General features: G+C 39.4%; 1 protein-coding gene across 4 annotated transcripts; it reads left to right on the forward strand.

Moving 5' to 3' along the window:
• The first annotated feature begins 17,855 nt into the window (after positions 1-17,855).
• LOC132805603 (uncharacterized) lies at positions 17,856-25,537 on the forward strand. 4 transcript variants are annotated; one of them, XM_060820743.1, is made up of 8 exons: positions 17,856-17,947; positions 18,605-18,745; positions 18,839-19,000; positions 19,113-19,154; positions 20,081-20,180; positions 20,321-20,384; positions 23,826-23,956; positions 25,135-25,537. In XM_060820743.1, exons 1-8 carry the CDS (start codon positions 17,905-17,907, stop codon positions 25,163-25,165), a joined length of 714 nt encoding a protein of 237 aa, XP_060676726.1. In that variant the 5' UTR covers positions 17,856-17,904; the 3' UTR covers positions 25,166-25,537. The 4 variants fall into 4 exon arrangements, with proteins under 4 accessions (XP_060676726.1, XP_060676723.1, XP_060676725.1 ...); XM_060820740.1 differs by having other exon boundaries at positions 18,605-19,000; XM_060820742.1 differs by having other exon boundaries at positions 18,659-19,000.
• Positions 25,538-25,995: the final 458 nt, after the last annotated feature.

Raw genomic sequence — 25,995 nt, forward strand, 5'->3', positions numbered from 1 at the left:
AGTTTCCTTTGGCATTATATCTTCCATGCACTGATAAGTCTGAGGCAAATTTCTCGCAACTCAAACACTCTGATGAATATGACCCAACTTGTTACAAAGGAAACAAATGCACTTTTAACTTCCATCTCCACGCTCAGTATAACATTTCTGATCTGAGGTGGATAAGAACAGAGTAGCTTTATGGGCCAGCAAATAATCCTCAGTAATTTGATGTTTGTCTTTCAATTGGAATATTTTGATCTTCAAAACGGTTTTTGTTACATGATTTAAGGTAATGAGTTTACAAATTTCTCTTCGAGAGCAATCATACGAAGTGCTTCATACGTGATTGCAGCTACTAATGTTCATATTTAACTGTCAATGTTACGTGTTTTAGTACCTAGAGTACATGCTCTCTCTTGTATTACTCCAAACGTGGAATTTTGTGTTTGTATCTGTGTTATCTGCATCTTCCTAATTTGGTTAAATGTTGCCTCTAGTTTAGCTGCCAATTCAAACAACTTTGGCTTTGAACGGTCACAAAAGACTATCAGATTCAAATCCGCCACATGCAATGAATCCGTTGCAATTTGTAGTGCAATTTCTTAAATGCAGGTCAGAACCTGGGTTTTTATTCACCTATGGTACTGGTAACTAACAATCATTCTTGTTAAGTCTGTTGCATGACGCAGCCTGGATAAGCCAGCAACTTCTTTCACACAATACTTGTCTGGCGTCGTGGAAATCGAATTCTTCCATCTTGGAACTGTTTCCAGTTTTAAGATTTTCTCAATTCACATAAAATTCCCCAATTTAACTTCCAACTCAAGTTATGTTAAGAGAGAGAATGAGAAAAGAAAAGGATCAGGTTTTATACTTGCCTTCTACATTTCGCTTAGGCATGCATACAGAGTGGAAAGACGAAAAAAGTAATGCATTTGTCATTGTCAATGGGAATGCAGTTCAATGGTCCCAGTTCACAGTTCACTGCCATGACTTGTTATTCTTTAATTTCACAACTCCATATTCTTTTCACTCCTTTGCAGGATGCCATTTAACTGCATTATTTTTAGTTACTAGTTATAGCTACAACATGCAATGCCGGATAAAGAAAGAAAGCTTGCTGTTTTTGTCTTTACCTATTTTACTGGGGAGAAATGGGCAAATATTGAACATCCTGACATTTCTGCCAATATTCACAAGTTGTTCAACTTCCAATCCGACAATGAGATAGGGTTTTGAAGCCTATGGACTGTATTAAACACACCTTGACGAAAAGAAAGAAATCAACTACTTGTTTCCTTCCCAATTTTGCTTTATATATACAGTACACACAATGGTGCTAGCCAGTCTGCAAGAAGATTGCTCTGAAGAAACATGGAAACAGAACTTGCAATGTGTTTCATTAAGTTCACGAGTAGAAGATAGAATCCCTACAATGCAGAGGCAGAAGATTTGGCCCATAGAGTCTACACCAGCCCTCCCAAACGTAACTCCATCACGCTACCCTTACATTTCCCACAGCTGATGAAGCCAGCCTGCACACTATAGCATGGCCAACCGACCTCACCTGCACGTGCTTCGATTGTGGGAGGAAACCAGAGCAAACGCAGATATGGGGACAATGTGCAAACTACACAGAGACAGTCATCCGAAGCGGGAAACGAATGCAGAACCGCCATACTGTGAGACAGGATTGGTAACCACTGAGCCACAATGCCTTCACAATGCAGTCATTCATTCCACAACTGCAGTTTCAAATAGTCGATTTTCTACCTAAGTCTGCAATCAACAAAGTAGAACATTTAAGCGTTTGATTTTTAATATTCTTTGGTAACATACGGAATGATTTTCTAAACTAATTTTTGATCGGTCAGTATGCCTGCGTTTTTGGTAATATAATTTAATTTGTGCATTCCATTGCGACTGTTGAAGTAAGTCAGTCATTTCTATTTGTACTGTTAGATTATTAAAAATGAATTGACAACAAAACACCTGTGAGAATATCAATGCGTCCTCAATATGCCTTGCCTATATTTTTTCATCACATCTTGTTTTTAATTCCACTGTTTACTTCATCTCCGCAGTTAATGTATTAACCATTGTCATCCTTGTAAGCTCGAAATATGGTCTGTCGAATTGTCTGACTCATTACCTGCTGGCGATGTTTGGCGCTGATCAATCAATCATTATCATCGATTTGATATTCCAAATGTTTATGAAGAAAATTTTAATTTCATTCTCTACGTCTCTGTGTATGATATGCATGCCGTTTTGCTTTATCCAGTCACTGAATGCTCTGCCTGGTTCACCGTTACTTTGACATTTGATCGATTTGTGTCCATTTGTTGCTCAAATCTGAAGCATACATACTGTGGTGAGAAAACAGCTGCTATGGTTCTGGGATAGTGACTTGGATCAGCTGTTTGAAGAATAGTTTCTGCATTTTATGTTCACAGGTGAGTATTTTATGTAGAACCTACCCTGGATTTGTGTTGTCGCAAAAGCCATTGCAGTGTCTCCTCTCTGGGTAACACAAGAGTTCCTCCACAACATTCTAACTCCGGGCATTCCATTTATCCTAATACTGCTGCTCAATGCTGTCACTACGAGATATATTTTATTTATGACCAAATCCTGCAGGAGACTCCGCGTTCACAGCACTGGGAGAACCCCAAAGATACAGAGAAGGAGAATAGAAAGAAATCCATCATACTTCTGCTTGTTATCTCGTTAAATTTTATTTTGTTACGGGCAATGTTAATGGTTGACTCAATATGGGACCATATGTATAATTTATGGTTCCAGTCTGTATCTATAGATCAACTTGTGATGGAATTGTGCTTCATGCTGCAGCTCCTGAGTTGCTGCACAAACACTCTGATCTATGCTGCAATCCAGAAAAGGTTCAGAGAAAAATTGATGACTATGCTTAAATATTCATTTCATCCAATTCTTCACTGCATTCAACAATTTGAAAAAAACAACTACAACAATGAGTTGATCAGAATTAATTAATTTCATGTAGTATTTGCACTATGGAAGTTGGCTTGTCTGCATCAGTGAGATCTGTAATTGAGATAAAGAACAAGGTGCAAGTCAGATCTGTTCCTATACACGATCTCTTTTTCTGTAGCAAGTTGATATGGGGATATAAGCTACCACAATAATCGACATCGTAATTGCATGAATTAATAACATTAAATTAGCTGCTCATTCTTGACTGTTCTCATGTATACGCATCAGGGATCCAGTTTTCATCACCCAGACTGACATTTTATCAATGTAACATAAATCTTTATTGTTCACATTGGCTCCATCTACTTTAATGGCTGTCTGAACATCCGCACATATGCTGTCATGAAAACTATTAATTGGTATTGTCTTTGCTGCTGGGAGGTCACAAGGGTGATTTCATACCTCCTGGAGACTTTGAGCTAAATGAAACTCAATTCTCGCTTGTTGTGGTACTTATTTTTTACATCCGTTACAGAATTTGATATTTTCATTTTGGATCTTGATGCCTTATGTTATGGACCAGACGAGATTCCCACAAATATTTAAAGAATGTAGCACATATCCAACCCTTTCTTATTTTATAAGTATATGTGGAATGCCTGCTCCAGATGTGATGTGAATTGTCAAACCAAATATCGCTAAGCAACACAATTGATTTGAAATATTTCTTAAATTACAAACAAAAACAAGAAAGAAGAATTTCTAACAATAACTAATGCTGGAAAACTTACTGAATAATAGATAAAATACCTATTACTAATAAAACGTTCTAAGAGAGCACCATGTCACAAACACACACCTTGGAAACCACACAAATTCAGGCACAGATTCTGACATGCAATTCTCCAAGCCAGGAAAAAATTAACTGACGTTTCTTATTTTCTGAGACTTCTGCCCGCAACAGATAAAAGAACCTAGAAACTAAGCATGCAAACGTTCACTATTACATTCGACTTCCATCCGTTTAGCCCCGGCACCGGACGCCCCTGTCTTTCTTAATTAAACTCATGAAACGTCCCTAACTCTAACGCAATCCTTAAACTTAAGCCTTTCCCGAATACGATTACGTTTTTACAACCTGCCACGCCGAGAATTTTCAAAATGAATCGCTGCAATTAAACTGCACTTAAACGGTCTGGAATTATTGTCCTTAAATTTCTACAAAAACTTTAGTGGACAATGATCAATGTATAGAATTGTCTCAGACACATTACTGGCAACATCAATGTTGATGTGTTGCAACCCAACAACAGGCTCAGGTTTCCTTCTCAATGATCCAAGGCTTCTGTTGATAAGCATTCAATTTTCTGGAAGAATCCCCAATAGATCTTTCTATCTTCTCATCATCTTCTAGTAATGTTAAAAGTCACACAATGCCAGTTTAAAGTTTATTTGAAAATGCGAACAACTGGAGCACTGTTCTTTCAACAGCTACAGCACCAATACCCAGATCCCTCACTTCAAATGGTTTTGCGTAATTAAGTATGGTGACTACTGGGGCATGGTTAACACAGCTTTCCGGCTTTGAACTGTCTTCTGACAGTTTGTCGTCGACTGAAGTTTTCAGCACATCTTCATTAAATCAATCAATGGAGCAAACACACTGCCGGAATTCAGTACGAACGTCTCATAAAACTCACTAAATTCCAGAAATTGTGGTCTGCCCTCTTCATCAATATTATGGGAAGTTTTGTAACAACGTTTGTTTTCACATGCCAGGATGAACTCTGTCCATGTCCAATAATATGGTCCAAGAACACTGGGCTTTTGCGTGTTCAATCTTAGCCTGGGGCCTCGCAAAGTCATAGAGTCAAAGAGTCTTAGAGATGTACAGCATGGAAACAGACTCATTGATCCAACCTATCCATGCAGACTAGATATCTAGTTCCACCTACCAGCACCTGGCCCATATCCCTCCAAACCCTTCCTATTCATATACCTATCCAAAAGCTTCTTAAATGTTGCAATTGTATCAGCCTCCACCACTTCCTCTGGCAGCTCATTCCATACACTTAACACCATCTGCATGAAAATGTTGCCCTTTAGGTCTCTTTTATAGCATTCCCCTCTCACCCTAAAACTATGCACTCTTGTTCTGGAGTCGCCGATTCCAGGGAAAAGAGTTTGTCCACTTATCCTATCCATGCCCCTCATAATTTTGTAAACCGCTATAAAAGGTCACCCCTCCGCCTCCGACGCTCCAGGGAAAACAGCCCCAGCCTGATCAACCTCTCTCTATAGCTCAAATCCTTCCAAAACTGGCAACATCCTTGTAAATCTTTTCTGAACCCTTTCAAGTTTCACGACATCTTTCCGATAGGAAGCAGACCAGAATTGTAGGCAATATTCCAACAGTGGCCAAACCAATGTCCTGTACAGCCATCACATCACCTCCCAACTCCTGTACTCAATACTCTGAAAAATAAAGGAAAGCATACCAAACACCTTCTTCATTAACCTATCTACCTGCCACTCCACATTGAAGGAGCTATGACCCTGTACTCCAAGGTCTCTTTGTTCAGCAACACTCACTGGGACCTTACCATTAAGTTTATAAGGCCGGCTAAGATTTGCTTTCCCAAAATGCAGCACGTTGCATTTATCTGAATTAAACTCCATCTGCCACTTCTCAGCCCATTGGCCCATCCGATCCAGATCCTGTTGTAATCTGCGGTATCCCTCTTTGCTATCCACTACAACTCCAATTTTGGTGTCATCTGCAAGCTTACTAACTGTACCTCTTATGCTCGCATCCAAATCATTTACTTAAATTACAAAAAGTAGAGGACCCAGCACCAACCCTTGTGACACTCGACTGGTCACAGGCCTCCAGTCTGAAAAACAACCCTCCACCACCACCCTCTGTCTTCTCCCTTTGAGCCAGTTTAAATGGCTAGTTCTCCCTGTATTCCATGAGACCTAACGTTGCTAATCAATCTCCCATGGGCAACCTCGTCGAACGCCTTTCTGAAGAACATATAGATCACAACTACTGCTCTGCCCTCATCAATCTTCTTTGTTACTTCATCAAAAAACTCAATCATGTTTGTGAGACATGATTGCCCACGCACAAAGCCATGTTGCATTCCCGAATCAGTCCTTGCCTTTCCAAATATATGTACATCCTGTCCCTCAGGATTCCCTCCAACAACTTGGCCACTACTGAAGTCAGGCTCACCGGTCTATAGTTCCCTGGCTTGTCTTTACCGCCATTCTTAAACTGTGGCACCACGTTTGCCAACCTCCAGTCTTCTGGCACCTCACCTGTGACTGTCAATGATAAAATATCTCAGCAAGAGGCCCAGCAATCACATCTCTGGCTTCCCGTAGAGTTCTCGGATATACCTGATCAAGTCCTGGGGATTTATCCACCTCAAAAGACTCCAATGAATACTGCAAATAGTCCGGCCATTTACTCCAGAAATGACTTGATTAATTAGTCTTTGAAATGTGGATGATACATTTTTATACCAAATCGCATGACTTTACATTGGTATATTCCAAGTGGTGTCACACAAGTTGAAATCGCCCTTCTTTCTGATGAAGGTACTTGCCAGTGTCCTCTGAGTAACTCCAACTTAGAAATATAGGTTGCTTGTCCCACCTTCGCAATACAGTCTTCTTGACATAGAATCAGATCTGATTCAGGCTTCATAACCTCATTGACTTCGCGATAGTCTACACATGATCATTCGGTAGCATCTGGTTTTGGCAGTATTACTATAGGCGAGCTCCAGTCACTGCAATTCACTTTGATTTGGTTATTTTTGAGCGTGTGTCAGTCTCTTTTTGAATTTGTGCTAAATTTAGAGTGATAAATCTAAAATTATGCTGCTTAATCATAACAACATTTACTACATCTACATCATGTGTTATTAGATTAGTTAGATGAGGACTTATTTACTGCTCTGGTTTTCTTGTGGAGACATCCGATTCCTTACAGTGTGGACACAGGCCCTTCAGCCCAACAGTTCCACACCGACCTGCTGTCGGATAACTCTTTCATTTCGATTTTCTTCTGGAAGGTAACTCACTAATTTATTCCAATTTTGGAGAACTTCATCATTGCACAATTTAATTTGAGAAATGTCCGATTCAGACTGCTCTGAACTTGGTTCTTCTATCTGTGTTGTAACCAGTTACACCTTCTCCTTTTAATTTCCTTTCTATCCAAATACCTTTTGAGCATATTCACATGACAGTCTGTGAGATTTCCTTCTCTTTTGCAGTCTTATCAAATCGTTCATCTCACTCAATCTTCTTTCAATTTAATAAGTTTCACTAAACCTGTTGTTGTGGTTCTGCTCGCCGAGCTGGAAGTTTTTGCTGCAAACGTTTCGTTCCCTGGCTAGGGAACATCATCAGTGCTGTTGGAGCCTCGTGTGAAGCGCTGCTTTGATGTTTCTTCCGGTATTTATAGTGGTTTGTTCTTGCCACTAAACCTTCATTTTACAGTATCACCTATTGCTGTCTTATTGAGATTTTTTGATTTCTTTTCTGCTTCCTGTTTCATTGGATGCCATGATACTTTTAAATGCTGTCTAGCCAACTACCCATCTCTATTTAATCATTCCCTAAAATTTGACACATAATACAAATATGTAGTCTCTGAATTCTGACTGAGTCATTCGCCCTTTATTAATTTTAGTGGTCTCTCATGTCATGCTCAAAAACCAATTCAAATGGACTGAATTTGATCGTTTAATTTAGTGCATCTCTGATTGCACAAAAAAGGAAACAGAATTCCCTTCTCCCAATCATTGGTTATCTTGACTATAAGCCCTCAACATGGTCTTTAATGTCTGATGCCATTTTTCGCGCTCCCTGCTATTCTGGATGGTACGCAAAAGATTTGAATTGTTTTATTTCTATGACGTCCATAACTTCCTTGATTAATTTTGATGTAAAGTTTTACCCTTGATCTGCTTGTATCTCTGTCAGTAGTCCATACCCACTGAAAAATTGTATAATTCCTCTCCAATCCTTTCAGCTGTGATATTGATAACAGAACGGCCTCTGGAAATCTAGTCGACACATCTATTATCGCGAAACAATACCGATTTCTACTTTTTGTTTGAGGTAGATGACCTACACACTCAAATCAAGCTCTTGTAAAAGGTTTTGCAAATGCAAGATTCGGGATTGTGTGGATTTTATTACTGCCTGTTCTTTTCCAATAATCTGACATGTATAACACATCTACCACTACTCAAATGCATCCTTGTGCGATACAGGCCAGTAAAAATGTTTTTGTATTTTAGGTTGAGTTTTTCTCATTCCTAAATGACCCCTGAGTAGTAGCTCATTCGCCATTCACAACGCCTCCTTTGTATAACCCACTGCAATAAGGATTGGATGAACCTCTGTCCATATCTCATCTACCTGAATATATGATGGCCTCCATTCCCCCATTAGGACATCATTTTTAAGAGAATAACATTCCGGAATACATTCGGATTCCTTTTTGTGTATATCTTTTGATACAATTGCTTTATGTTTCATCTTTCTGCTGTAACTCAATGAATTTATCTGAGCTAAAGGTATCTCCATTGTTATCTATCTGCTCTTGGTTTGTACCAAACATGTGATCAAACAGGGTCTCTGCTCATTCCACTCAACTTTCTGATCTGTATGCTTTAATGTCTCCAGTTTCAAATGATAACTTTGAGACCTCGTTACCACACTGCCAAGAAAATTCCAGGAGATGTCTCCTGGAATAGCTCAGTTGCCTGTGTTTCCATTGGCTTTTCAACCACAATAGGCAGCACTCCTGCTAGTGAATCGGCTATATCATTAGCAAGGACAAATTGTAATCCTGGAGCTGAGAGTTTGTCTAGTTCTTCTACCACGAATTCTCCACTCCTCAATGGAGAGCCTAAGCTCACTTTACATAACTGATCACTTTTTGTCTCACCGTGAATTCCCATTACTAGTACATTTCTGGCCATAGTCCTTCAGACGTGCATATCTCCTGATCTTTCAGCATCACATATTGAGGGGATCCTGTGTCTCTTAATTTGGTAACCTCTTTGCCTTCGGCCCATGGCCTATGAGAGTAAACTTTACCTTCATAGGTTAATAGTTTTTGAAGATCTGGCCCTTCCTCTTTAACTAACCTCCGACCAGCATGTACATTGTGGTGCAGCTTTCTAGCCTCCACTGTGCTTTCTGTTATCACCACAACAAAATTCAGTGGCTTATCCTGTTTTCCTACATCTACCTTCCCACCAATACTGTGATTTCATGTGGACTACGATGATGCAGAAAAGACATTGGAGTTTTCTTAATTTCTCTGTCCCCTTCAATGGTTTCCTTTTCAACCTGTGGTAAGTTATCCTTGTGATCTTCGCCGAGACCTACCTTTCCCTTTCCAAGTATTTCGTTTTCTCCCAATTTGTGTCCCTCATGGATTGAATTTGATTCTGGAAGCCAAATTTCGCTTTATGTCCAATTCACAATCATCAGCCATTTCAGCTGCCAATCTTGCCTTTTTAACTCTCTTCTATTCCACACGAGTTCTCACTACTTCAGAAAGAAAATCTTTGAACTCCTGTCTCAGTGCCAATATCGAAGTTCAAACTCACTCTCTTTTTATCTCTTTTCTGCTTTTCATCATAATTTCTTGTCTTTTGTCTCTAACCCAAGCTGTTTCACTTTGACTTGGATTGTAGCCCTCTCGAAAGATTCTGATGGCGTTTCCAGCAAATTTAAACGCTGAGCTACTGCTGTAATTAATTCTCCTTTCCTCGTGGAAGGAGCCGGATCCAACTCCAGCTCGTCTGCTCATTCCAGCAGCTTGGCCTTAATCACCTTTTGCAAAACCCCTAGAATATTCTTGGTAACGGAAAAAGCAATTGCTATTCCAAGCACTGTTTCAACCAACCAAAATCAACACCCACAGCAAAACATACGAACACCTACCACTCACTGCCTTCAAGTCCAACAACTCTAATCCCAATTTGGAACTACAGAACAAATCCAGAACGAGCCTCCAGCCTATTATAGACCAGGCCAGATCCCTGAAAACATTTCAAGAAGGGAGTGCAGATCCTAACTTTCTTCATTGTTTTAAGGACGTGTAAAGTGTTTATTCCAGGAGAGAATCAGCTGGTCAAACCACTTAGTTTTAAATAAAACAGACTTTCGTTACAAGATTACTGAATGAAACTCAAACAACAGAAAACAGATAACCAAATAACTTAAACTCTCTGAAAACCTAACAAATCATCCCAACTTAATGGTGCTGTTCCAAATACTTTGACACCAAAGGTCTAATAAAACGGAAGTTCTTGCAGCATAGAAGTCAGAGAGAGAGTAATAGCCTGGACCTGCTTCTGTGGATCCAGTAGCCCTTTTTTACACTATCGTTAACAAAAAGAGAAAAGTTGAGCTGGGAGAATTGGCCACTCCTATTTCATTGCATTTTAAAAAATCTTTAAATCTTCTGCCTGAAGCAGCCTCTGTTAGCGAAGATCAAATTTTCCCTAAAACGTTCATCTCCAGACGTTTCAGAGTCTGTGTCATTTACAACGTCCCTTTCAAAAGGCCAACGACTGCATAGCCTAGCTTTTTCAACTGTGTTTCGTGCACAAATATCCCACCAGTCCATTTGTGTTGCTCCATTTAAATATGGGACTGTACTTTTATCCTCCATTCGAAAATGAACACTTTCACACTACCCCACACTATACCCCATTTGCCAACTTTCTGCCTAATTACTTAATTTCTGAATAAGCAATAAGTGATAAACATAACTAAGCAACCAGACATCTAGGGCAGATCAGTGATAATCTCTGCAGTCCTACCACATCCAACTATGAATGGTGATGGAAGATTGATGAAGGTAGAGAATAGACATTGCCTTTATGGACTTCAGAAAAATGTTGACAAGATTCTGCAAGGTATATTAATTAGTAAGTTTTGATTACATCCAGTGGTAGGGAGCAAATTGGACACATAATTGACTTGAAGGTAGGCGATAGAGGGCGGCGTTGAAGGGTTGCATTCAGAGACCATGTTAATCTGTCACTTTACCCACTGAACAAACTTGCACATTCTATTTCTCGACATGCCACCTATCTATCAAATAGACTCATCAGATCTCGAAACATGATGCACTACCCGCCTAACCCTAGCCATTTGATTTCCATCGCCTTAACAAACTTGGACCCGAAAATTGCACACTTTTGATTGTGCAACGTTCGTCGAAGTGGCTGGTTCTGCTTTTGAGTATTTAAATCTCAGAACAGGACACACCCACACAAATGGCTTTGGGTTGGAACAGTGGGACCTGCTTTGCTTTTTATGAACTATCCTGCATTACGGAGAAACAGCATACATTTCATTTGCACTCTGCATTTGTGTAGGAGCTGGGATTGGAATTAAAGGTTAGAAACGCAAAGCAAACCCCATTTGAGTTTGAAAGGTCACTTAAGACTGTCAGGGGCAAATCTGCTACATCCAACAAATTCGTTGCAATTTGTAGTGCTATTTAGTAAATGCAGGTAAGAACCTGCGTTTTTATGTATCCTTTATGGTCCTAATCACTAACCAATATTCTTGTTAGGTCTGTTTCAAAATGCAGCCCAAATAAACCTCCAACTTTCCTCACACACTATTTGTCTGGCTTTGTGGAAATAGAACCCTTGCATTTTGGAACTATCTCCAGTTTTAAAATTTTCTCAATTCACATAAAATTCCCCATTTAACTTTCAAACGAAATTAGGTCAAAAGAGAGAGAGAGAAAATGATCCGGTTTTCTACTTATTCTTTACGCAGATAAATTGATTCTAACTACAGGTAAACAACGAAGAACTGTCGACTTGTAACTCTTCCCTTGTCAATTCTAATTTCCTTCTAAAATTGGCTGAGGCATGCATACAGAGAGAAGCAGACCAAAAAGAAAAAAATAATGCATTTATTACTGTCAATGCGAATACGGTTCAATGGTCCCAGTCCATAGTTCACGGAAAAGATCATTTTGCCTGCCAGGATTTGTTATTCTTCAATTTCACAACCCCATATTCTTTGCAAGTTTGCCTTTATCTAATTTTTGTTCGTTACTGATTATAGTTATAACATGCAATATTTGATACAGAAAGAAAACTGACTGTTTTTATCTTTACATATATATTGGGGAAAATGATCAATGAATATCAACGCACGCAGAGGTTTTGCCAATGCTCACAACTTGTTCAATTTCCAATGTGAGAATAAGATGGCATTTTGAAGCCTATGGTCTGCATTCCAGCATTTTGACGACATCCAGCTGACAACTTGTTACCTGCCCAATCATACTTTGTAGAAAGATGCATTGGTGCTAGCCCATCTCCAAGCAGATTATTTTGAAGAAACATGGTGAACAGAATTTACAATGTGTTTCAGTAAGTTAACGAGTAAAACATAGAATCCCTACATTGTGGAAGCAGGGCATTCGGCCCAACTGAATAGTATCTTACCCAGTTCCACCACCCTACCCTTGTATTTCGCACAGCTGATGAAGCGAGCCTGCACACTATAGCATGGCCAATCCATCTAACCAACACATGTTTGGATTGTGGGAGGAAACCAGAGCAAATGCTGACACGGGGAGAATGTGCAAATTCCACACAGTCACCGAAATTTGGAAGCAAACCCGGATTTTTTAACCACTGAGTCACCGTGCCTCCATAAAGTGCAGCCATTCAATCGCAGTTTCAAAACAGTAAATTTTACACGTTGGTCTACAATTAAAAACAAAACACTTAAGGAATAGTTTTCAATATTCTTTGGTAACATATGGTATGAATTTCTAAACTTGTCTTCTGGAAGTTCAGTATGTTTGTGTGTTTGGCAAGAGATTTAAATTTGTGGATTCCATTTCCACTGTTGAACTAACGCAGTCATTTCCATTTGTGCGGTTAGATTATTTTAAAAAAATGACTGCAAAACACTTTTGAAAATACCAATGAGTCCGCAATACGTCTTGCCTGTTTATTTTTCAGAACTCTGTCCCAAGGTCATTAGCCTGAACATTGGATTATTAACATTCAATTATTGTCATCACCAATTTAAAGAAATATACAACGAGTAATGAACAGTAACTGTTCAGCATTATCTAACAATTAAGAGTATTATTGTACACACAAATATATCAGAACATGTGAATTAAAAAAAATCCCGAATTATTGAATTGGGAGATTCCTTTTGTTTTCAGACCATCTTCAGAGTTAATGTTTTGATTCTCACAATCAATAAAATATATGTACTGGCAATATTAATATTCAATTGGCCAATGAAGTATATCATATGCTGCATTCATTATTGTTTCCAATTTAACGATGTCTTTGAAGTTGTTCCAAAGTTCCTTAATTGACAGTCTTGGAGTTAGCTGGATGACTGGTTTCTGATGCAACATACTGCGATTTCCTTTCGAGTTGAGATCTCCATGACGAGTTCACATTCTTGACATTGGGCCTCACCTTCGGTTTGGTGACCTTTGGTTAAAGCGGTCAGATGATAAAATAGTCCACTGGGACAAAGACAACTTCACTTCCTTTTAATTGTCAACACCAATTTATGGTTATTGATTCCTCTGTGTTTCTCTTGTTCAGGACATGACTCCAATAATCAAAGAATCATGCAGTCGTCCAGCACAGAAGAAGACCGTTGCTTGATTGTGTCTCTGCCCATGCACCTAAAATAATCCAGCACTCCTGCGCTTGACCTAAAGCATTTGAAGCGCTCATTCAAGCATTTTCTAAAATTCACGAGGTTCCTGCTTCTATACATTCACAGGGAGTGGATTTCAGACATCCAATACCTTCCTGACAAAGCCACTTTCCTCAAACCCTCTATAAGCTTCTTGCCCGTCACCTGAAAGTTATGCTCCATCGATATTGACCTTTGAACACAGTGGATCAGCTGCTTCCTACCCATCCTCGCCATGCCCCTTACACAACTCAACCATGCCCACTCCTCAGCCTTCACTGCTGTAAAGAAACAACTGAAGCCTTTCCAGTGCATCTTCACAGATATAAAGCTGTATCCCTGGCAGAATTGTCGTGGATATCCTCTTCACTACTTCCAGTTCAGTAGCATCCATCTTGTAGTGTGACGAACACACTGCACCTGTCCTACAGCTGTGGCCAAACCGAAGTTTGGTGCAGCTCCAACAGAGCACACAACACCAATAATTTACGTCACAACTCATAGACAAAACTATTTTTCCTTTGTGGATTAGTTCTGTTCTAAAAAATCTTGCAATTCATTGTAAACTGAATTTTTATATTTGTGTATTTTCGTGCATAGTGATCACGTCCAGTTTAACAGATGAACAGAGAGATCTGGGTGCTGAGGTCCACTGTTACCTGAAGGTGGGTGCGAAGATCAACACAGCATGCTTTCTTTCATCGGATGGGATATTGAGTACAAGAGTTATCAGGTCATGTTACAGTTGTATAAGACTTTGGTTCAGCCACTTTTGGAATACTGTGTACAGTTCTGGTCGCCACATTACCAAAAGGAGGAGGATGCTTTGAAGACGATGCAGAGGAGGTTCACCAGGATTTTGCCTCGTATGGAGGGCACTAGTTATGAAGAGAGCTTGAATAGATTAGGATTATTTTCATCAGGAAGACGGAGGTTAAGGGGGGCCTGATTGAGGTCTACATAATCAAGGGAAGTATAGACAGGCTGTATAGAAAGAAGATTTTTTCCAGAGTGGGAGACTCAATTACTAGGGGTCACGAGTTCGAACTGAGAGGGAAAAGTTTAGTGGTGATATGCGTTGAAAGTTCGTTACACAGAGCGTTTTGGGTGCCGGGAATGCGTGACCATCAGAGGTGATAGAGTTGTGCACGATAGCATCATTTAAAATGTATTTAGACAGGTACGTGGATGAGCATGGCACAGAGGGACACAGACCTTTAGAAACTAGGTAACAGGTTTAGAAAGTGATCTGGATCAGCACAGGCTTGGAGGGTCTGTTTCTTTGTTCTAACACACAATCATAAAACGTTTTTTCTCTTGTGCATTGATTATTATATCCATGTAACACAGATAATAGGTTTTATTCCCCTCTACAGTCCGTCATCAGTAATTGACGATACAGTCATTTCAATATTTATTGCAATAAGTCCAATATGGCAATCAACAATCTCAATAGGCTACTTGTGGGAATATTGCCTTCCAGAAGAGCAATTGACATAATTTCTTTAACCAATTATTATCATACTTATTCAAAACTACATGTCCTTAAAATTATTTCCTGGTATATTTAAGTTGAGTCAAATATAGAAATTAAATGCATAGATGTACATTTTATCGCCTTATAATGAGCTAACATGCCAATATAGTTCAAGTACAAAAGTATTCCTTGTATCTGAGATATGGTACGAGACAATTATTACAATCGCATTCCCAAGCATACATAGGTTGATAATTGCCTTTACACTTGAGAAAGCATGCACATGGACATATTTTACTCCTGCTTGGCATGGCCAGCTGTGTGAATAGCGTTATTAGAATGGATGCACAATACATATGGTAATTCTGTACAGCCTTTCTTTCCCTGACATATGGAGCGAAATTCTGGGAAATATGTTTGTGTTCACCCTGCGTCGTCGTTGAAAAGCTTTATAGGTTTCTGACGAACGCCCCCTCATTTTCTAATAAATTCTATTCAATGCAATCCTAACCAAATGTAACCTAACCACTATTCGGCAGTTCATTATTCTTTCAAATAGTAATAACTAAAAGTAGGTTTCTCATCGGTGGGGTAGTTATAAAATTTGCTGAACAACTTTAGAAAAGCTATTATATTCGTTCTCACGTCAAATTTTAAAATTAAATTCATACAAGGCTGCAGGAAAATAGGATTAGAATACTTCAGTAATTGTTTTCACGTGATGTGGATGTGATGGGTTGAAGAGTTTTTATGATCATGGATTTTTATGACTTTGTAGAAAAATCTAGTTGCTGTCACAAGAAATTTCAGAACTTACTAATTTCTTAATGCAAAATATAAATGATCGATAGTTTAATTTATAACTTCACTATTCACTGTAAGCAAATTAAAACTGAATAAATACTGCGCCTGCTGTAAACTTCCAAACCAATGTGAAGTACCGGTACATTGGTGCGAATGTTTAACAACAAGGAGTAAAGCAGGGAAGAGAGGTTAATCTGATCTGTATCGGTATTGTGAAGGAAGTTCAACAACACCTCACAGACAGGGCGTAACATCTGAAAAGTCACCGTCCATCTCATGTAGCTGGGCGGCAGTGAATGCTTGCAAAACTAGCTTACAGCATAAATGCGCTAATAATAAGTTTGCTTCCAACTGTGCCAGTGGAGCTATTTCTCAGCCAATCTGGGAAACTCACCTTCACTTTTTGAGGAAGTAGTGCTCATATGACCTTTTCATCAGGAACATCTTTCCTGCATTTACCCTGTCTAGTCCTGTTAGAACTTCAAAGATTTATTTCCAGAGATCCTCCCCTGATCCATATATTCCAATGAATACAGTACTAACCAATCCAGTTTCTCGTCAGATATCAGTCCTAACATCCCAGGAATCAGTATTCAATATAACTAATATTCAGTGGAACGTTTTGAACCTCTGTTCAATGCTTTATTCCTCGACCTTGATCTTCAAACCAATACCTACAGTAGGCTTTGCACCCATGCTTTAGCTATCAAACCTATAATACATTTTTTTATATTCACAGTATATTCTTCCTCGTCCAGTTTTAGAATACAAACATCAGTGTACACAGAAACTGCCACAAACAATTTAGTAATTTATTCATTTCTTAAAGCAAATCGTAACTGTTCGTTAGCTGATTTGCAATTTATATTATTTGCTGTCAGCAAAAAGAAAATAGTTTTAATAATGGATTTGAAGTTCCAAATGAATTTCAGGCACTTCTTTCATTGAGCTCAATTCTTTACAACAACGAGGCCAAAAAACACAGAGGAGTGATAAGGCAGATCTGTATTCATGTCACAAAGAAAAGTCAAGGCGCCTCATAGACAAGGATATGCAACGTGAAATCGCATCATCGTTCTAATGCAGTGCTTTTAGCAGCGAATGTTATGTCTCACACTGATATGCATAAATATTTAGAAGTTTTCTTGCGATGATGCATGTCGTGATATTTTCTTCCCAGACAGATGAAGAAACTCACCCTCATTTTTCGCGAATGTAGTGGCCAGGTGATATTTTACATTGATCTTAAATGAAAATGGTGTTGTTGGTTATTGTCTCAACCAATCGAGTGTGCAATTTTCCTGTAGCACAGATTCTTCAACTGAATTTTACTCTGTACGTAAAATTCACGCAGGGCGCAGTAAAGTACGATTCATTGCCTTCCAAACAGTACTGCTGAGTACTTTGAGAAAGTTAACACTGTGTGAGAGAAAAAAAGAGCAGACCTGAGAGGGGGTGAAGAGCTAATGTTGTTGCAAGCGAGGTTGCAGAACCAAAAATGCTTTCCTCTACAAACTGCTGGGGATTACTTGTACATGTATGGGTTGATAAATTTATTGCTTTCTGGAACATAAAAAAAACACGTGGAAAGAGAGGATCTCCTACTGACCAGACGAATGTGACCTGCATCAAGCTGTTCAATTGAATACCCAGAAGCCTGTTTTATTATTTGTTTCCCACGACCTACCTTTCAAATATGTTGAAAGAAAACGAAGACCAATTACCATTTGAAACCGGTCTGTACGTGCATACATGATGTGTAAACAGGAAACCCACAAGCAATCTTAAAAATGCTTCTATAGTTTCCACTGAAGCATATGCTTAAATGCACAACCGCAATTGTGCATTTCATCTTGTAATGCACCAAAATACAGGGTAAACAGTCAGAAAAAAGCAAATCAGTGTGATTCTCACGGTGTGAACTTCATCCACAGCTAATGAATATTATAACGGTCTTTGCTCTGTTTCGGCTTCTGCCAGGTTAGATTTTCTTACTTTTAGCCTCTTGGGTACTTCCAGGGTAGGATAAAAGGGAAATGTTAGTCAAAGGGGAGTATAACATGACAGTTTTCTGTAATATCAATAGTATATTGAAAAACTGCATTCCTTAAACCAAATTATATCGCTCGTGACAAAAACAAAACTCAGGATGCAGTTATCCTTCCTGGCCAATTTCCCACGAAAATGTTTAGAATAACTTCCACAATATTTATGCAACTGTTGTTTGCAGATTCTTCCTGTGCTCAAATATATTGATCGCTTTTACGAGATGAAATCATTAATTGCATTGTAAAAATCTTGAATTGGTTGTTTTCTTTCTTTCTTTCTTTCTTTCTTTCTTTCTTTCTTTCTTCTTTTCTTTATTTCATTCTTTTTTCTGTATTTTTCTGTTTGTTTGCTTGTTTCTTTCTTCCCTCCTTTCTTGGTTTTTTTTTCTTTCTTGCTTTCTTTCTTTCTTTTATTCTTTTTTTCTTTCCGTCGTTCTTTCATTCTTTCTTCTTTTCTTTCTTTCTCCCTCTTTGTCACTTTGTTTCATTCATTTTTACTTCTTCTATTTAACACCCGGTAATTCCCACAATTATTCATGAGGATTGCTGATCACCAATGAAAATATAGTCCTTTCTTCATTTACAACAGATATTCTATTAGCGTGGAAAAGTTTTATTTTGTTGTGCCATCTCCTGTTTCCAGTTACTGCACTTCACAACACCCTCCTGCAGACTCCACGACTTCAGACCGTCTCTGTTGGAAGTTCCATTAAGCTGAATTGCCACACAGGTTGGTATGTGAGTGGACGCCTTCACTGGTATAAGCAGCAGCTGCGAGAAAATTTGCGAAAGGTTTACTTAATGAACAAGAACTTCATTTCAGATGGAAAAAAGATTTCTGGAGAAATTAACAATACTTTGAAAATTTATACACTTGTGATTGATGATGTTCAAGTGAATGATTCGGGTCGATATTACTGTGCAGCGTGGAAATCTTATGGAAGGCCCTTGGTATTCGGAAATGGATCAACACTGCACGTTACAGGTCAGAGTTAAGACTGATTTCTTAATTTTATCTTTGAAAAAAAAATAATCCTGTCTTACTTCCCATCTTACTCAGGCTCCTCCAACCATATTTCTCTTTTCTCCAACACCAGATGGAATGAGTGAAATCAATGGAACTTTTGTCTATCAGATAGGTAACTACAGTATTTATCAGTTTATGCTTTATGTTTAATGATAACAAGACTTTGTTGGTTGCAATAGGAAATTAGTATTCACATTTTCTTCCTTCCTTTGCAACCACACACGAACATTGACATTTTTAAAATCTCTACGTGACACGCTCATAAACTTTCTGGCCGAGTACCTCAATCTGTTTAAGGTGACTATTGTGTAAACTAGAGACAGTCAGAATTTCTGTTGATAAGATTGGAAAAGAAAGCTCCATTTCCAGTTTGCTGATTTCCATGTTCATACCCATGAACAGTTGTCTGTTCTTTGTAAAATGTGCATGGTGGAAAGAGATAATTTAGCTCATTGGGGGAATGTCCGTTTTGTTATTCCACACAAGTCTCCTTCCGAATACTTTCTTGATAATGCCATCGCAATGTCAGCACATACCTTCTCCCATGTCTGTTTAAGGAATCGCTGTATTGATCGTACCACACCAGTTTATCATGCACGATCCTACCTCAGAATTTTTTTGAAGTTGAAGTCTCCATATGCTAAACACTATCTGAGAACTAGACAATTATCTTTAACCACCCCCCCGCCCCCGAAATCGGAATGATCGGATGATATTGATCCCTTAGAGATTGCTTCTGCCTCAGAGGCAAAACGTTATCTTTTCAATTCTGTTCAGTCAAGTTGTTTCACAGATAAATGACTTCTGTCAGAACTTCAATAGTTTGCTTTATTTCCGAGGTAATAAAAATATCAGACTTTCTGATTGTTTCCGATCGTCTAAACTGTGCATTTATTATGATTTATGTGACATTGTCAAGACTGAAAAATCCAGAAGTTCAAAATCTTGAGTTGAATTTTTTTGCATCTCAGTAAGCATTCTACCGATCTTCAGTTACTTATTTGCGGACTTTTAGTGTTGTCACTTTGTCTTCCCCAGAGCCTTGCCTTTTAATATTTTATGAAAGTTCGTTGGTGACGATTATTCTCATTATCTTTACTGTTGCTGCGGTATGGAGCTACTGGAAGCGGAATTTAAGGTAGGAATTTGTATTGGTGCTATAAACCAACATGATCTACATTCCCGATTGTATATTATTGTGAACTTTGATTTCTTCCCGTTAATTAATTGGACCATTGTTTTTTTAAAAAATTATTTTAAAAATGGTTTTGCTTTTAGATCAGGCGTCAGAATCACTGATAATGACTGCAGGGGTTCTCCACCACACGATCAAAAGCAGGAGGTAAATTCACAAAAATGTTTTTCTCAGTATATATGCTTCTGAAACAACATTTAAGAGAGTTAGTTAAGTGGCAAAACTGTATTAAGCTCTTCAATGCAAACATTATTAAATTGTACACGTGAAGTTTTCTGGCAATAAAGACAATGATTTGAGTGACAGTAATTATATGTAATTGCACAATGAATCTCATTGAATGATGACAGAGTTGAACTATTTATAGTCTGAGTGCAAGTTGTACAGATTAAACAATTATTCCAGCCTGGAAATAGAGAAATGCTCTCGTGATGATGAATAGTTAGTTTAAAGTATATCATTGGATGAAAAACGAGACACTCCAGTGTGCATAGAATTATGATGTGATAACACATTAACATGAACGTGAAGTTCATGTGTGACACAAATGTTGGAAACCCAGAAAAGTCTTTCTTTCATATATATATATATATATATATATATATATATATATCCGCTGACTACACCTATGGGCAGTGCACTCAACTCCAGCTCTTCGAAAACCGCACTAGGAAACTGGAGCTGGATGAACTTCCGATCATTTCGGAGGCAGATGGGGGTTATTGAGCGGAGTTACAAGGAGGTAGTCACACCTCAGTTAAAAGAAGAAGGTAGATGGGTTACTGTCAGGATACGGAAAGGGAACTGGCAGGCAGAGCACGGATCCCCTATGGCCGTTCCCATCAACAACAAGTACACCATTTTGGATACTGTTGGGGGAGGGGCGACTTACGAGGTGTAAGAAATGGGGCACAGGTCTCTGGCACAGAATCTGTCCCTGTTGCTCAGAAGAGAAGGGAGAAAATAAGCAGATCATCACTCACTGGGGACTCCATAGTTAGGGGGATAGACAGGAGATTCTGTACGAATGAGAGAGACTCACAGTTGGTATGTTGCTTCCCTGGTATCGCGGTTCGTGATGTTTCTGATCGTGTTTTCGGGATTCTTGAGAAAGAATGGGTGCAGCCCCAAGTTGTGGTCCACATAGGCTCCAACGACATAGGTAGGGAGAGAGAGAGATAAGGATTTAATGCAGAAATTCAGGGAGCAAGTGTAGAACCTTACAGTTAGAACAAACAGAGTTATTATCTCTGATTTGTTGCCCGTGCCACGTGCTAGCGAAGCGAGGAACAGGGAGAGAGAAGAGTTGAACGCCTGGCTGCAGGGGTCATGCAGGAGGGAGTGTTTTGAGTTTCTGGATAATTGGAACTTCTCATATCCCCTCCTGGCTCTTCTTAGCTTTCTCTTTAGGTCTTTTCCAGCTAACTTGTAACTCTCAAATGCACTAATTGAACATCACATCTCATCCTAACATAAGCCTTCTTCTTCCTCTTGACAAGAGATGCAACGTCCTTAGTAGATCACAGCTCCCACGCTCGACAACTTCTTCCCGACCTGACCGGTACTTATCACGGACCCGCAGTAGCTTCTCATAGAATAAGCTCCACATTTCAATTGTGCCCATCCTCTGCAGTTTCTGTCCCTGTTCTATGCATCCTAAATCTTGACTAATCGCATTGTAATTACCTTCCCACACCCCCCTCCCAAGCTATAACTCTTGCCACGTGGCATATACCTATTTGTTTCTATCATTGAAGTAAACAAAGCCGAATTGTGGTCACTATCACCAACGTGCTCACCTACCTCCAAATCTAACAACTGGCCGTGTTTATTACCCAGTACAAAATCTAATATGGCCTCGCCCCTTGTTGGCCTGTCTACATACTGTATCAGGAAACCGTCCTGCACACCTTAGATAAAAGCTGACCCATTTAAAATATTTGAAATGTGGTATCCCTTGTAAATATTTGGAAAGTTAAAGTCCCCCATAACAACTATCTTGTCACTCTTGCTCCAATTGAGGATCATCTTTGCTATCCTATCCTCTGCATCTCTGGAAGTATTTACAGGCCTCTGGAAAACTGCAAACAGGGTATCCTCTCGTTGCCTGTTTCGAATCTCAGTCCGTACTATCTCAGTCAAGAAGTCCTCAAGCATCTGTTCTGCAACCGTAATACTGTCATTGACTAACAGTACCATACCACCCCCTCTTTACCATTTTCTCGGTTCTTATTGAAACATCTAAATCTCACAACCTGCAATAACCATTTCTGGCCCTGCTCTACCTATGTATGTGAAATGGCCAAGACATCGGAATCCCAGGACACATGCCATAAGTTCACCCAACTTACTCCAAATATTCCTAGCATTGAAGGAGACACACGCCAAACCAACGTCTTGCCAGCAAATGCTTGCGATCTTGAAATCTTAGTTCTGACATCACTACTCTGATCCTGCTGTATACTCGAACTACAGTTTTGGTTCCCATCCCCCTGCTGAATTAGCTTACATCGACTCCAAAAGCCTTAACAAATTTCACTCGTCCAGGATAATTGGTACTCCTCTGGTTCAGGTGAAGCCCATCCAGTTTGTTGAGGTGCCACCTAATCCAGAAAGAGCCGGACACGATCAAGGAAAATCCCAAGGCTTGTACTGCTTCATCAGGAATAAAAGAACGACGAGAGTAAGATTGGGGCCAATCAACGTAGTATTGGGAAGTTGTGCGTGGAGTCAGAGGACTTGGGGAAGAGCTAAATGAATAGTTTTCTTCAGTATTCACACGAGAAAAAGACAATGTGGTCGAGCAGAATACTGAGATACAGACTACTAGACTATATGCGATTGAAGTTCATAAGGAGAAGGTGTTAGGAATTCTGGAAAGTGTTAAAATACACAAGTCCCCGGGACCGGATAGGATTTATTCTAGGATCCTTTGGGAAGCCAGAGAGGAAATTGCCGAGCCTTTGGCTTTGATCTTTATGTCATCACTGTCTATATGAATAGTGCCAGAAGACTGGCAGATAGCAAAAGCTTTTCCTTTGTTCAATAAAGGGAGGAGGGACAACCCTAGAAATTATAGACCTGTGAGCCTTACGTTGGTTGAGGGTAAAGTATTGGAAACGGTATAAAAGACAGATTTATAATCATCTAGAGGGGAACATGTTGATTAGGATTAGTCAACACTGTTTTGTGAAGGGTAGGTCGTGCCTCTCAACTTTATTGAGTTTTTTGAGAAGGTGACCAAACAGGCGGATGAGGGTAAAGCAGTTGACGTGATGTATATGGATTTCAGTTAGCCTTTTGATGAGATTCCCCACGGTTACGCTATTGCACAAAATACAGAGGCATGTGATTAAATGTGATTTAATGGTTTGGATCAGAAATTGGCTAGCTGAAAGAAAACAGAAGGTGGTGGGTATTGAAAAATATTTATCCTGGAGTTCAGTTACTAATGGGTTACCGCAAAGTTCTGTTCTGGGTCCACTGTTGTTTATCATTTATAAAAATCACCCTGATGATGGCATAGAAGGATGGATCAATAAATTTGCGAATGTTGAGGTGGCTCAGTGGTTGACTTCTGCTTGACAGCACCGGGGTCCCATGTTTGATCCCAGACTCGAACGACTGTCTGTGTGGAGTTTGCACGTTTTCCCCGTGTCTGCATGGGTTTCCTCCGGGTGCTCTGATTTTCACCCACAGTCGAAAGATGTGCAGTTCAGGTGAGTTGGCGATGCTAAATTGCCCAGAGTGTCGGGTACATTAGTCAGGGGGAAATGCGTCTTGGTGGATTACTCTTTGGAGTGTCAATGTGTACTTGTTGGACTGAAGAGCCTGTTCCACACTGAATGGAATCTAATCTAATCAGACACTAAGGTTAGAGTTATGGATAATGATGAATTTTGTTGTCGGTTACAGAGAGACATAGACAATCTGCAGAGCTGGACTGAGCAGTGGCAAATGGAGCTTAATGCGGAAAAGTATGAGGTGATTCAATTTGGAAGGAGTAACAGGAGTACAGAGCACTGTGCGAAATTGTAAGATTCTTGGTAGTGGAGATGAGCAGAGACATCTTGGTGCCCAGGTGCATCGATACATGAAAGTTGCCACTCAGGTTGATAGGATTGTTAAGAAGGCATATGGTCTGTTAACTTTTATTGGTAGAGGGATTGATTTCCGGAACTATGAGATCGTGCTCCAGCTGTACAAAACTCTGGTGTTGCTACGCTTGGAGTATGGCCTGCTGTTCTGCTCAACACATTATAGGAAGAACGTAGAAGCTTTGGAAAGGGTTCAGATGAGGTTTACTGGAATGTTGGCTGGTATGGAGGGACAGTCTTATGAGGAAAGACTGAGGGACTTGAGGCTGTTCTCGCCGGCAGGGCTCGGGGTGCGGGGTGGGATCAAGACGTTTGAGAGGTGACTTAATAGAGACATATAAGATAATCAGAGGGTGAGAAGGTTGGACAGTAAGAGCCTTTTTCCTCGGATGGTGATGGTTACCACGAAGGGACATAGCTTTAAATTGAGAGGTGATAGGTTAGGGGAGATGTCAGAGGGAGTTTTCTTTTTATCCAGAGAATAGTAGGGGCTTGGAACGCACTGCCTCCAACAGGAGTAGACTCGCCAACATCAAGGGCATATAAGTAGTCATTTCATAGACATATGGACGAGAATGGAATAGTGTAGGTTAGGTGGGCTTCAGAATTTGTTCACAATTTGGTGTAACATCGAGGGCCGGAGGGCATGCACGACGCTGTAATGTTCTATGTTCAATGTCTTTGTTTTATATAATTTTGGATACTCACATGGAAACCATTGTAACTAACTCTCAGCTATATAGGTCCAATTGTTGAATGGTGATGCACTTCATGACAATGGTTCCTGATTTATTCCACAGGTTCTCTATGCCCGGTTGCCGTTCACTGTAGATCAGACAGTGTGATGGAACAGAAACAAGCATTCATCAATTCTTTTTTTCTCACTCCATGGGACGCCAGTTAGAAATATTTGTTCACTGATCAGTACAAAAACATTTCCTTGATTTTGCACCATGCCTGTTTGTTTTAAGGATCGTTGGCATGAAGTCAGAAATTTCATACAAAAGAGCAACTGGCAGAATGAAACCTCAAGAGAAAAAATGTTCCACCAAACGTAGATTTTACTATCACATGACACTGATTTTTAAAATAATGTGTTAAAAATCCGAAGAGAGAATAATCTAACAACGACTGTCAAATTTATGATTTTTGCTTTTATTCTATAACTGACTTAGGCGCCACTTTTAAGGGTGACTAATATGATGAACCATAATTTTGTTTCTGCAGATTAAATTGTCTACCATGTTTACATATTACAGATCTCGTCGTCATTGTACAATGAAAGTATCATTTATTCGGGGCGTTCAGGATTATTGAAACACAGAAGTAGCATTCAAAGGATTATAATTCATTTTTTTACGGCAAAACAGCCTGTGGGTATTGATAGGAAAATGCAGGTTGATGTTTTCCCTTGTTTTTGCTAGCTTCATTCTTTTGAAATTAATCATGTTATGGTGACTTCTCTGGAATTATCTTGGCAAGATTTTGGAGTGCATCTTTTAGATGCATTGCTGAAATTCTGCTACAATGATGAAGGAATGTTGATCAAACGACTTGTATTTTTTTACTTTTGTTGAGCACCTTGCTATAAGAGCTGTGCTCAACGAGTTAAGAAGAGATCCTTCCCCTGTCATCCAGCAATATAACTTACATTCTTTGAA

This window comes from Hemiscyllium ocellatum, chromosome 50, assembly GCF_020745735.1.
Source record: "Hemiscyllium ocellatum isolate sHemOce1 chromosome 50, sHemOce1.pat.X.cur, whole genome shotgun sequence".
Taxonomy (NCBI): Eukaryota; Metazoa; Chordata; class Chondrichthyes; order Orectolobiformes; family Hemiscylliidae; genus Hemiscyllium; species Hemiscyllium ocellatum.

Bases quoted from the DNA above. Each gene is read 5' to 3' on its own strand.
- LOC132805603 (XM_060820740.1), top strand. From the start codon at position 17,905: ATGAATATTATAACGGTCTTTGCTCTGTTTCGGCTTCTGCCAG. The intron at 20,385-23,825 runs GTAAATTCACAA...TCTGCTTGACAG, and splicing joins CACACGATCAAAAGCAGGAG to CACCGGGGTCCCATGTTTGA. The intron at 23,957-25,134 runs GTGAGTTGGCGA...TTTATTCCACAG, and splicing joins TCGAAAGATGTGCAGTTCAG to GTTCTCTATGCCCGGTTGCC.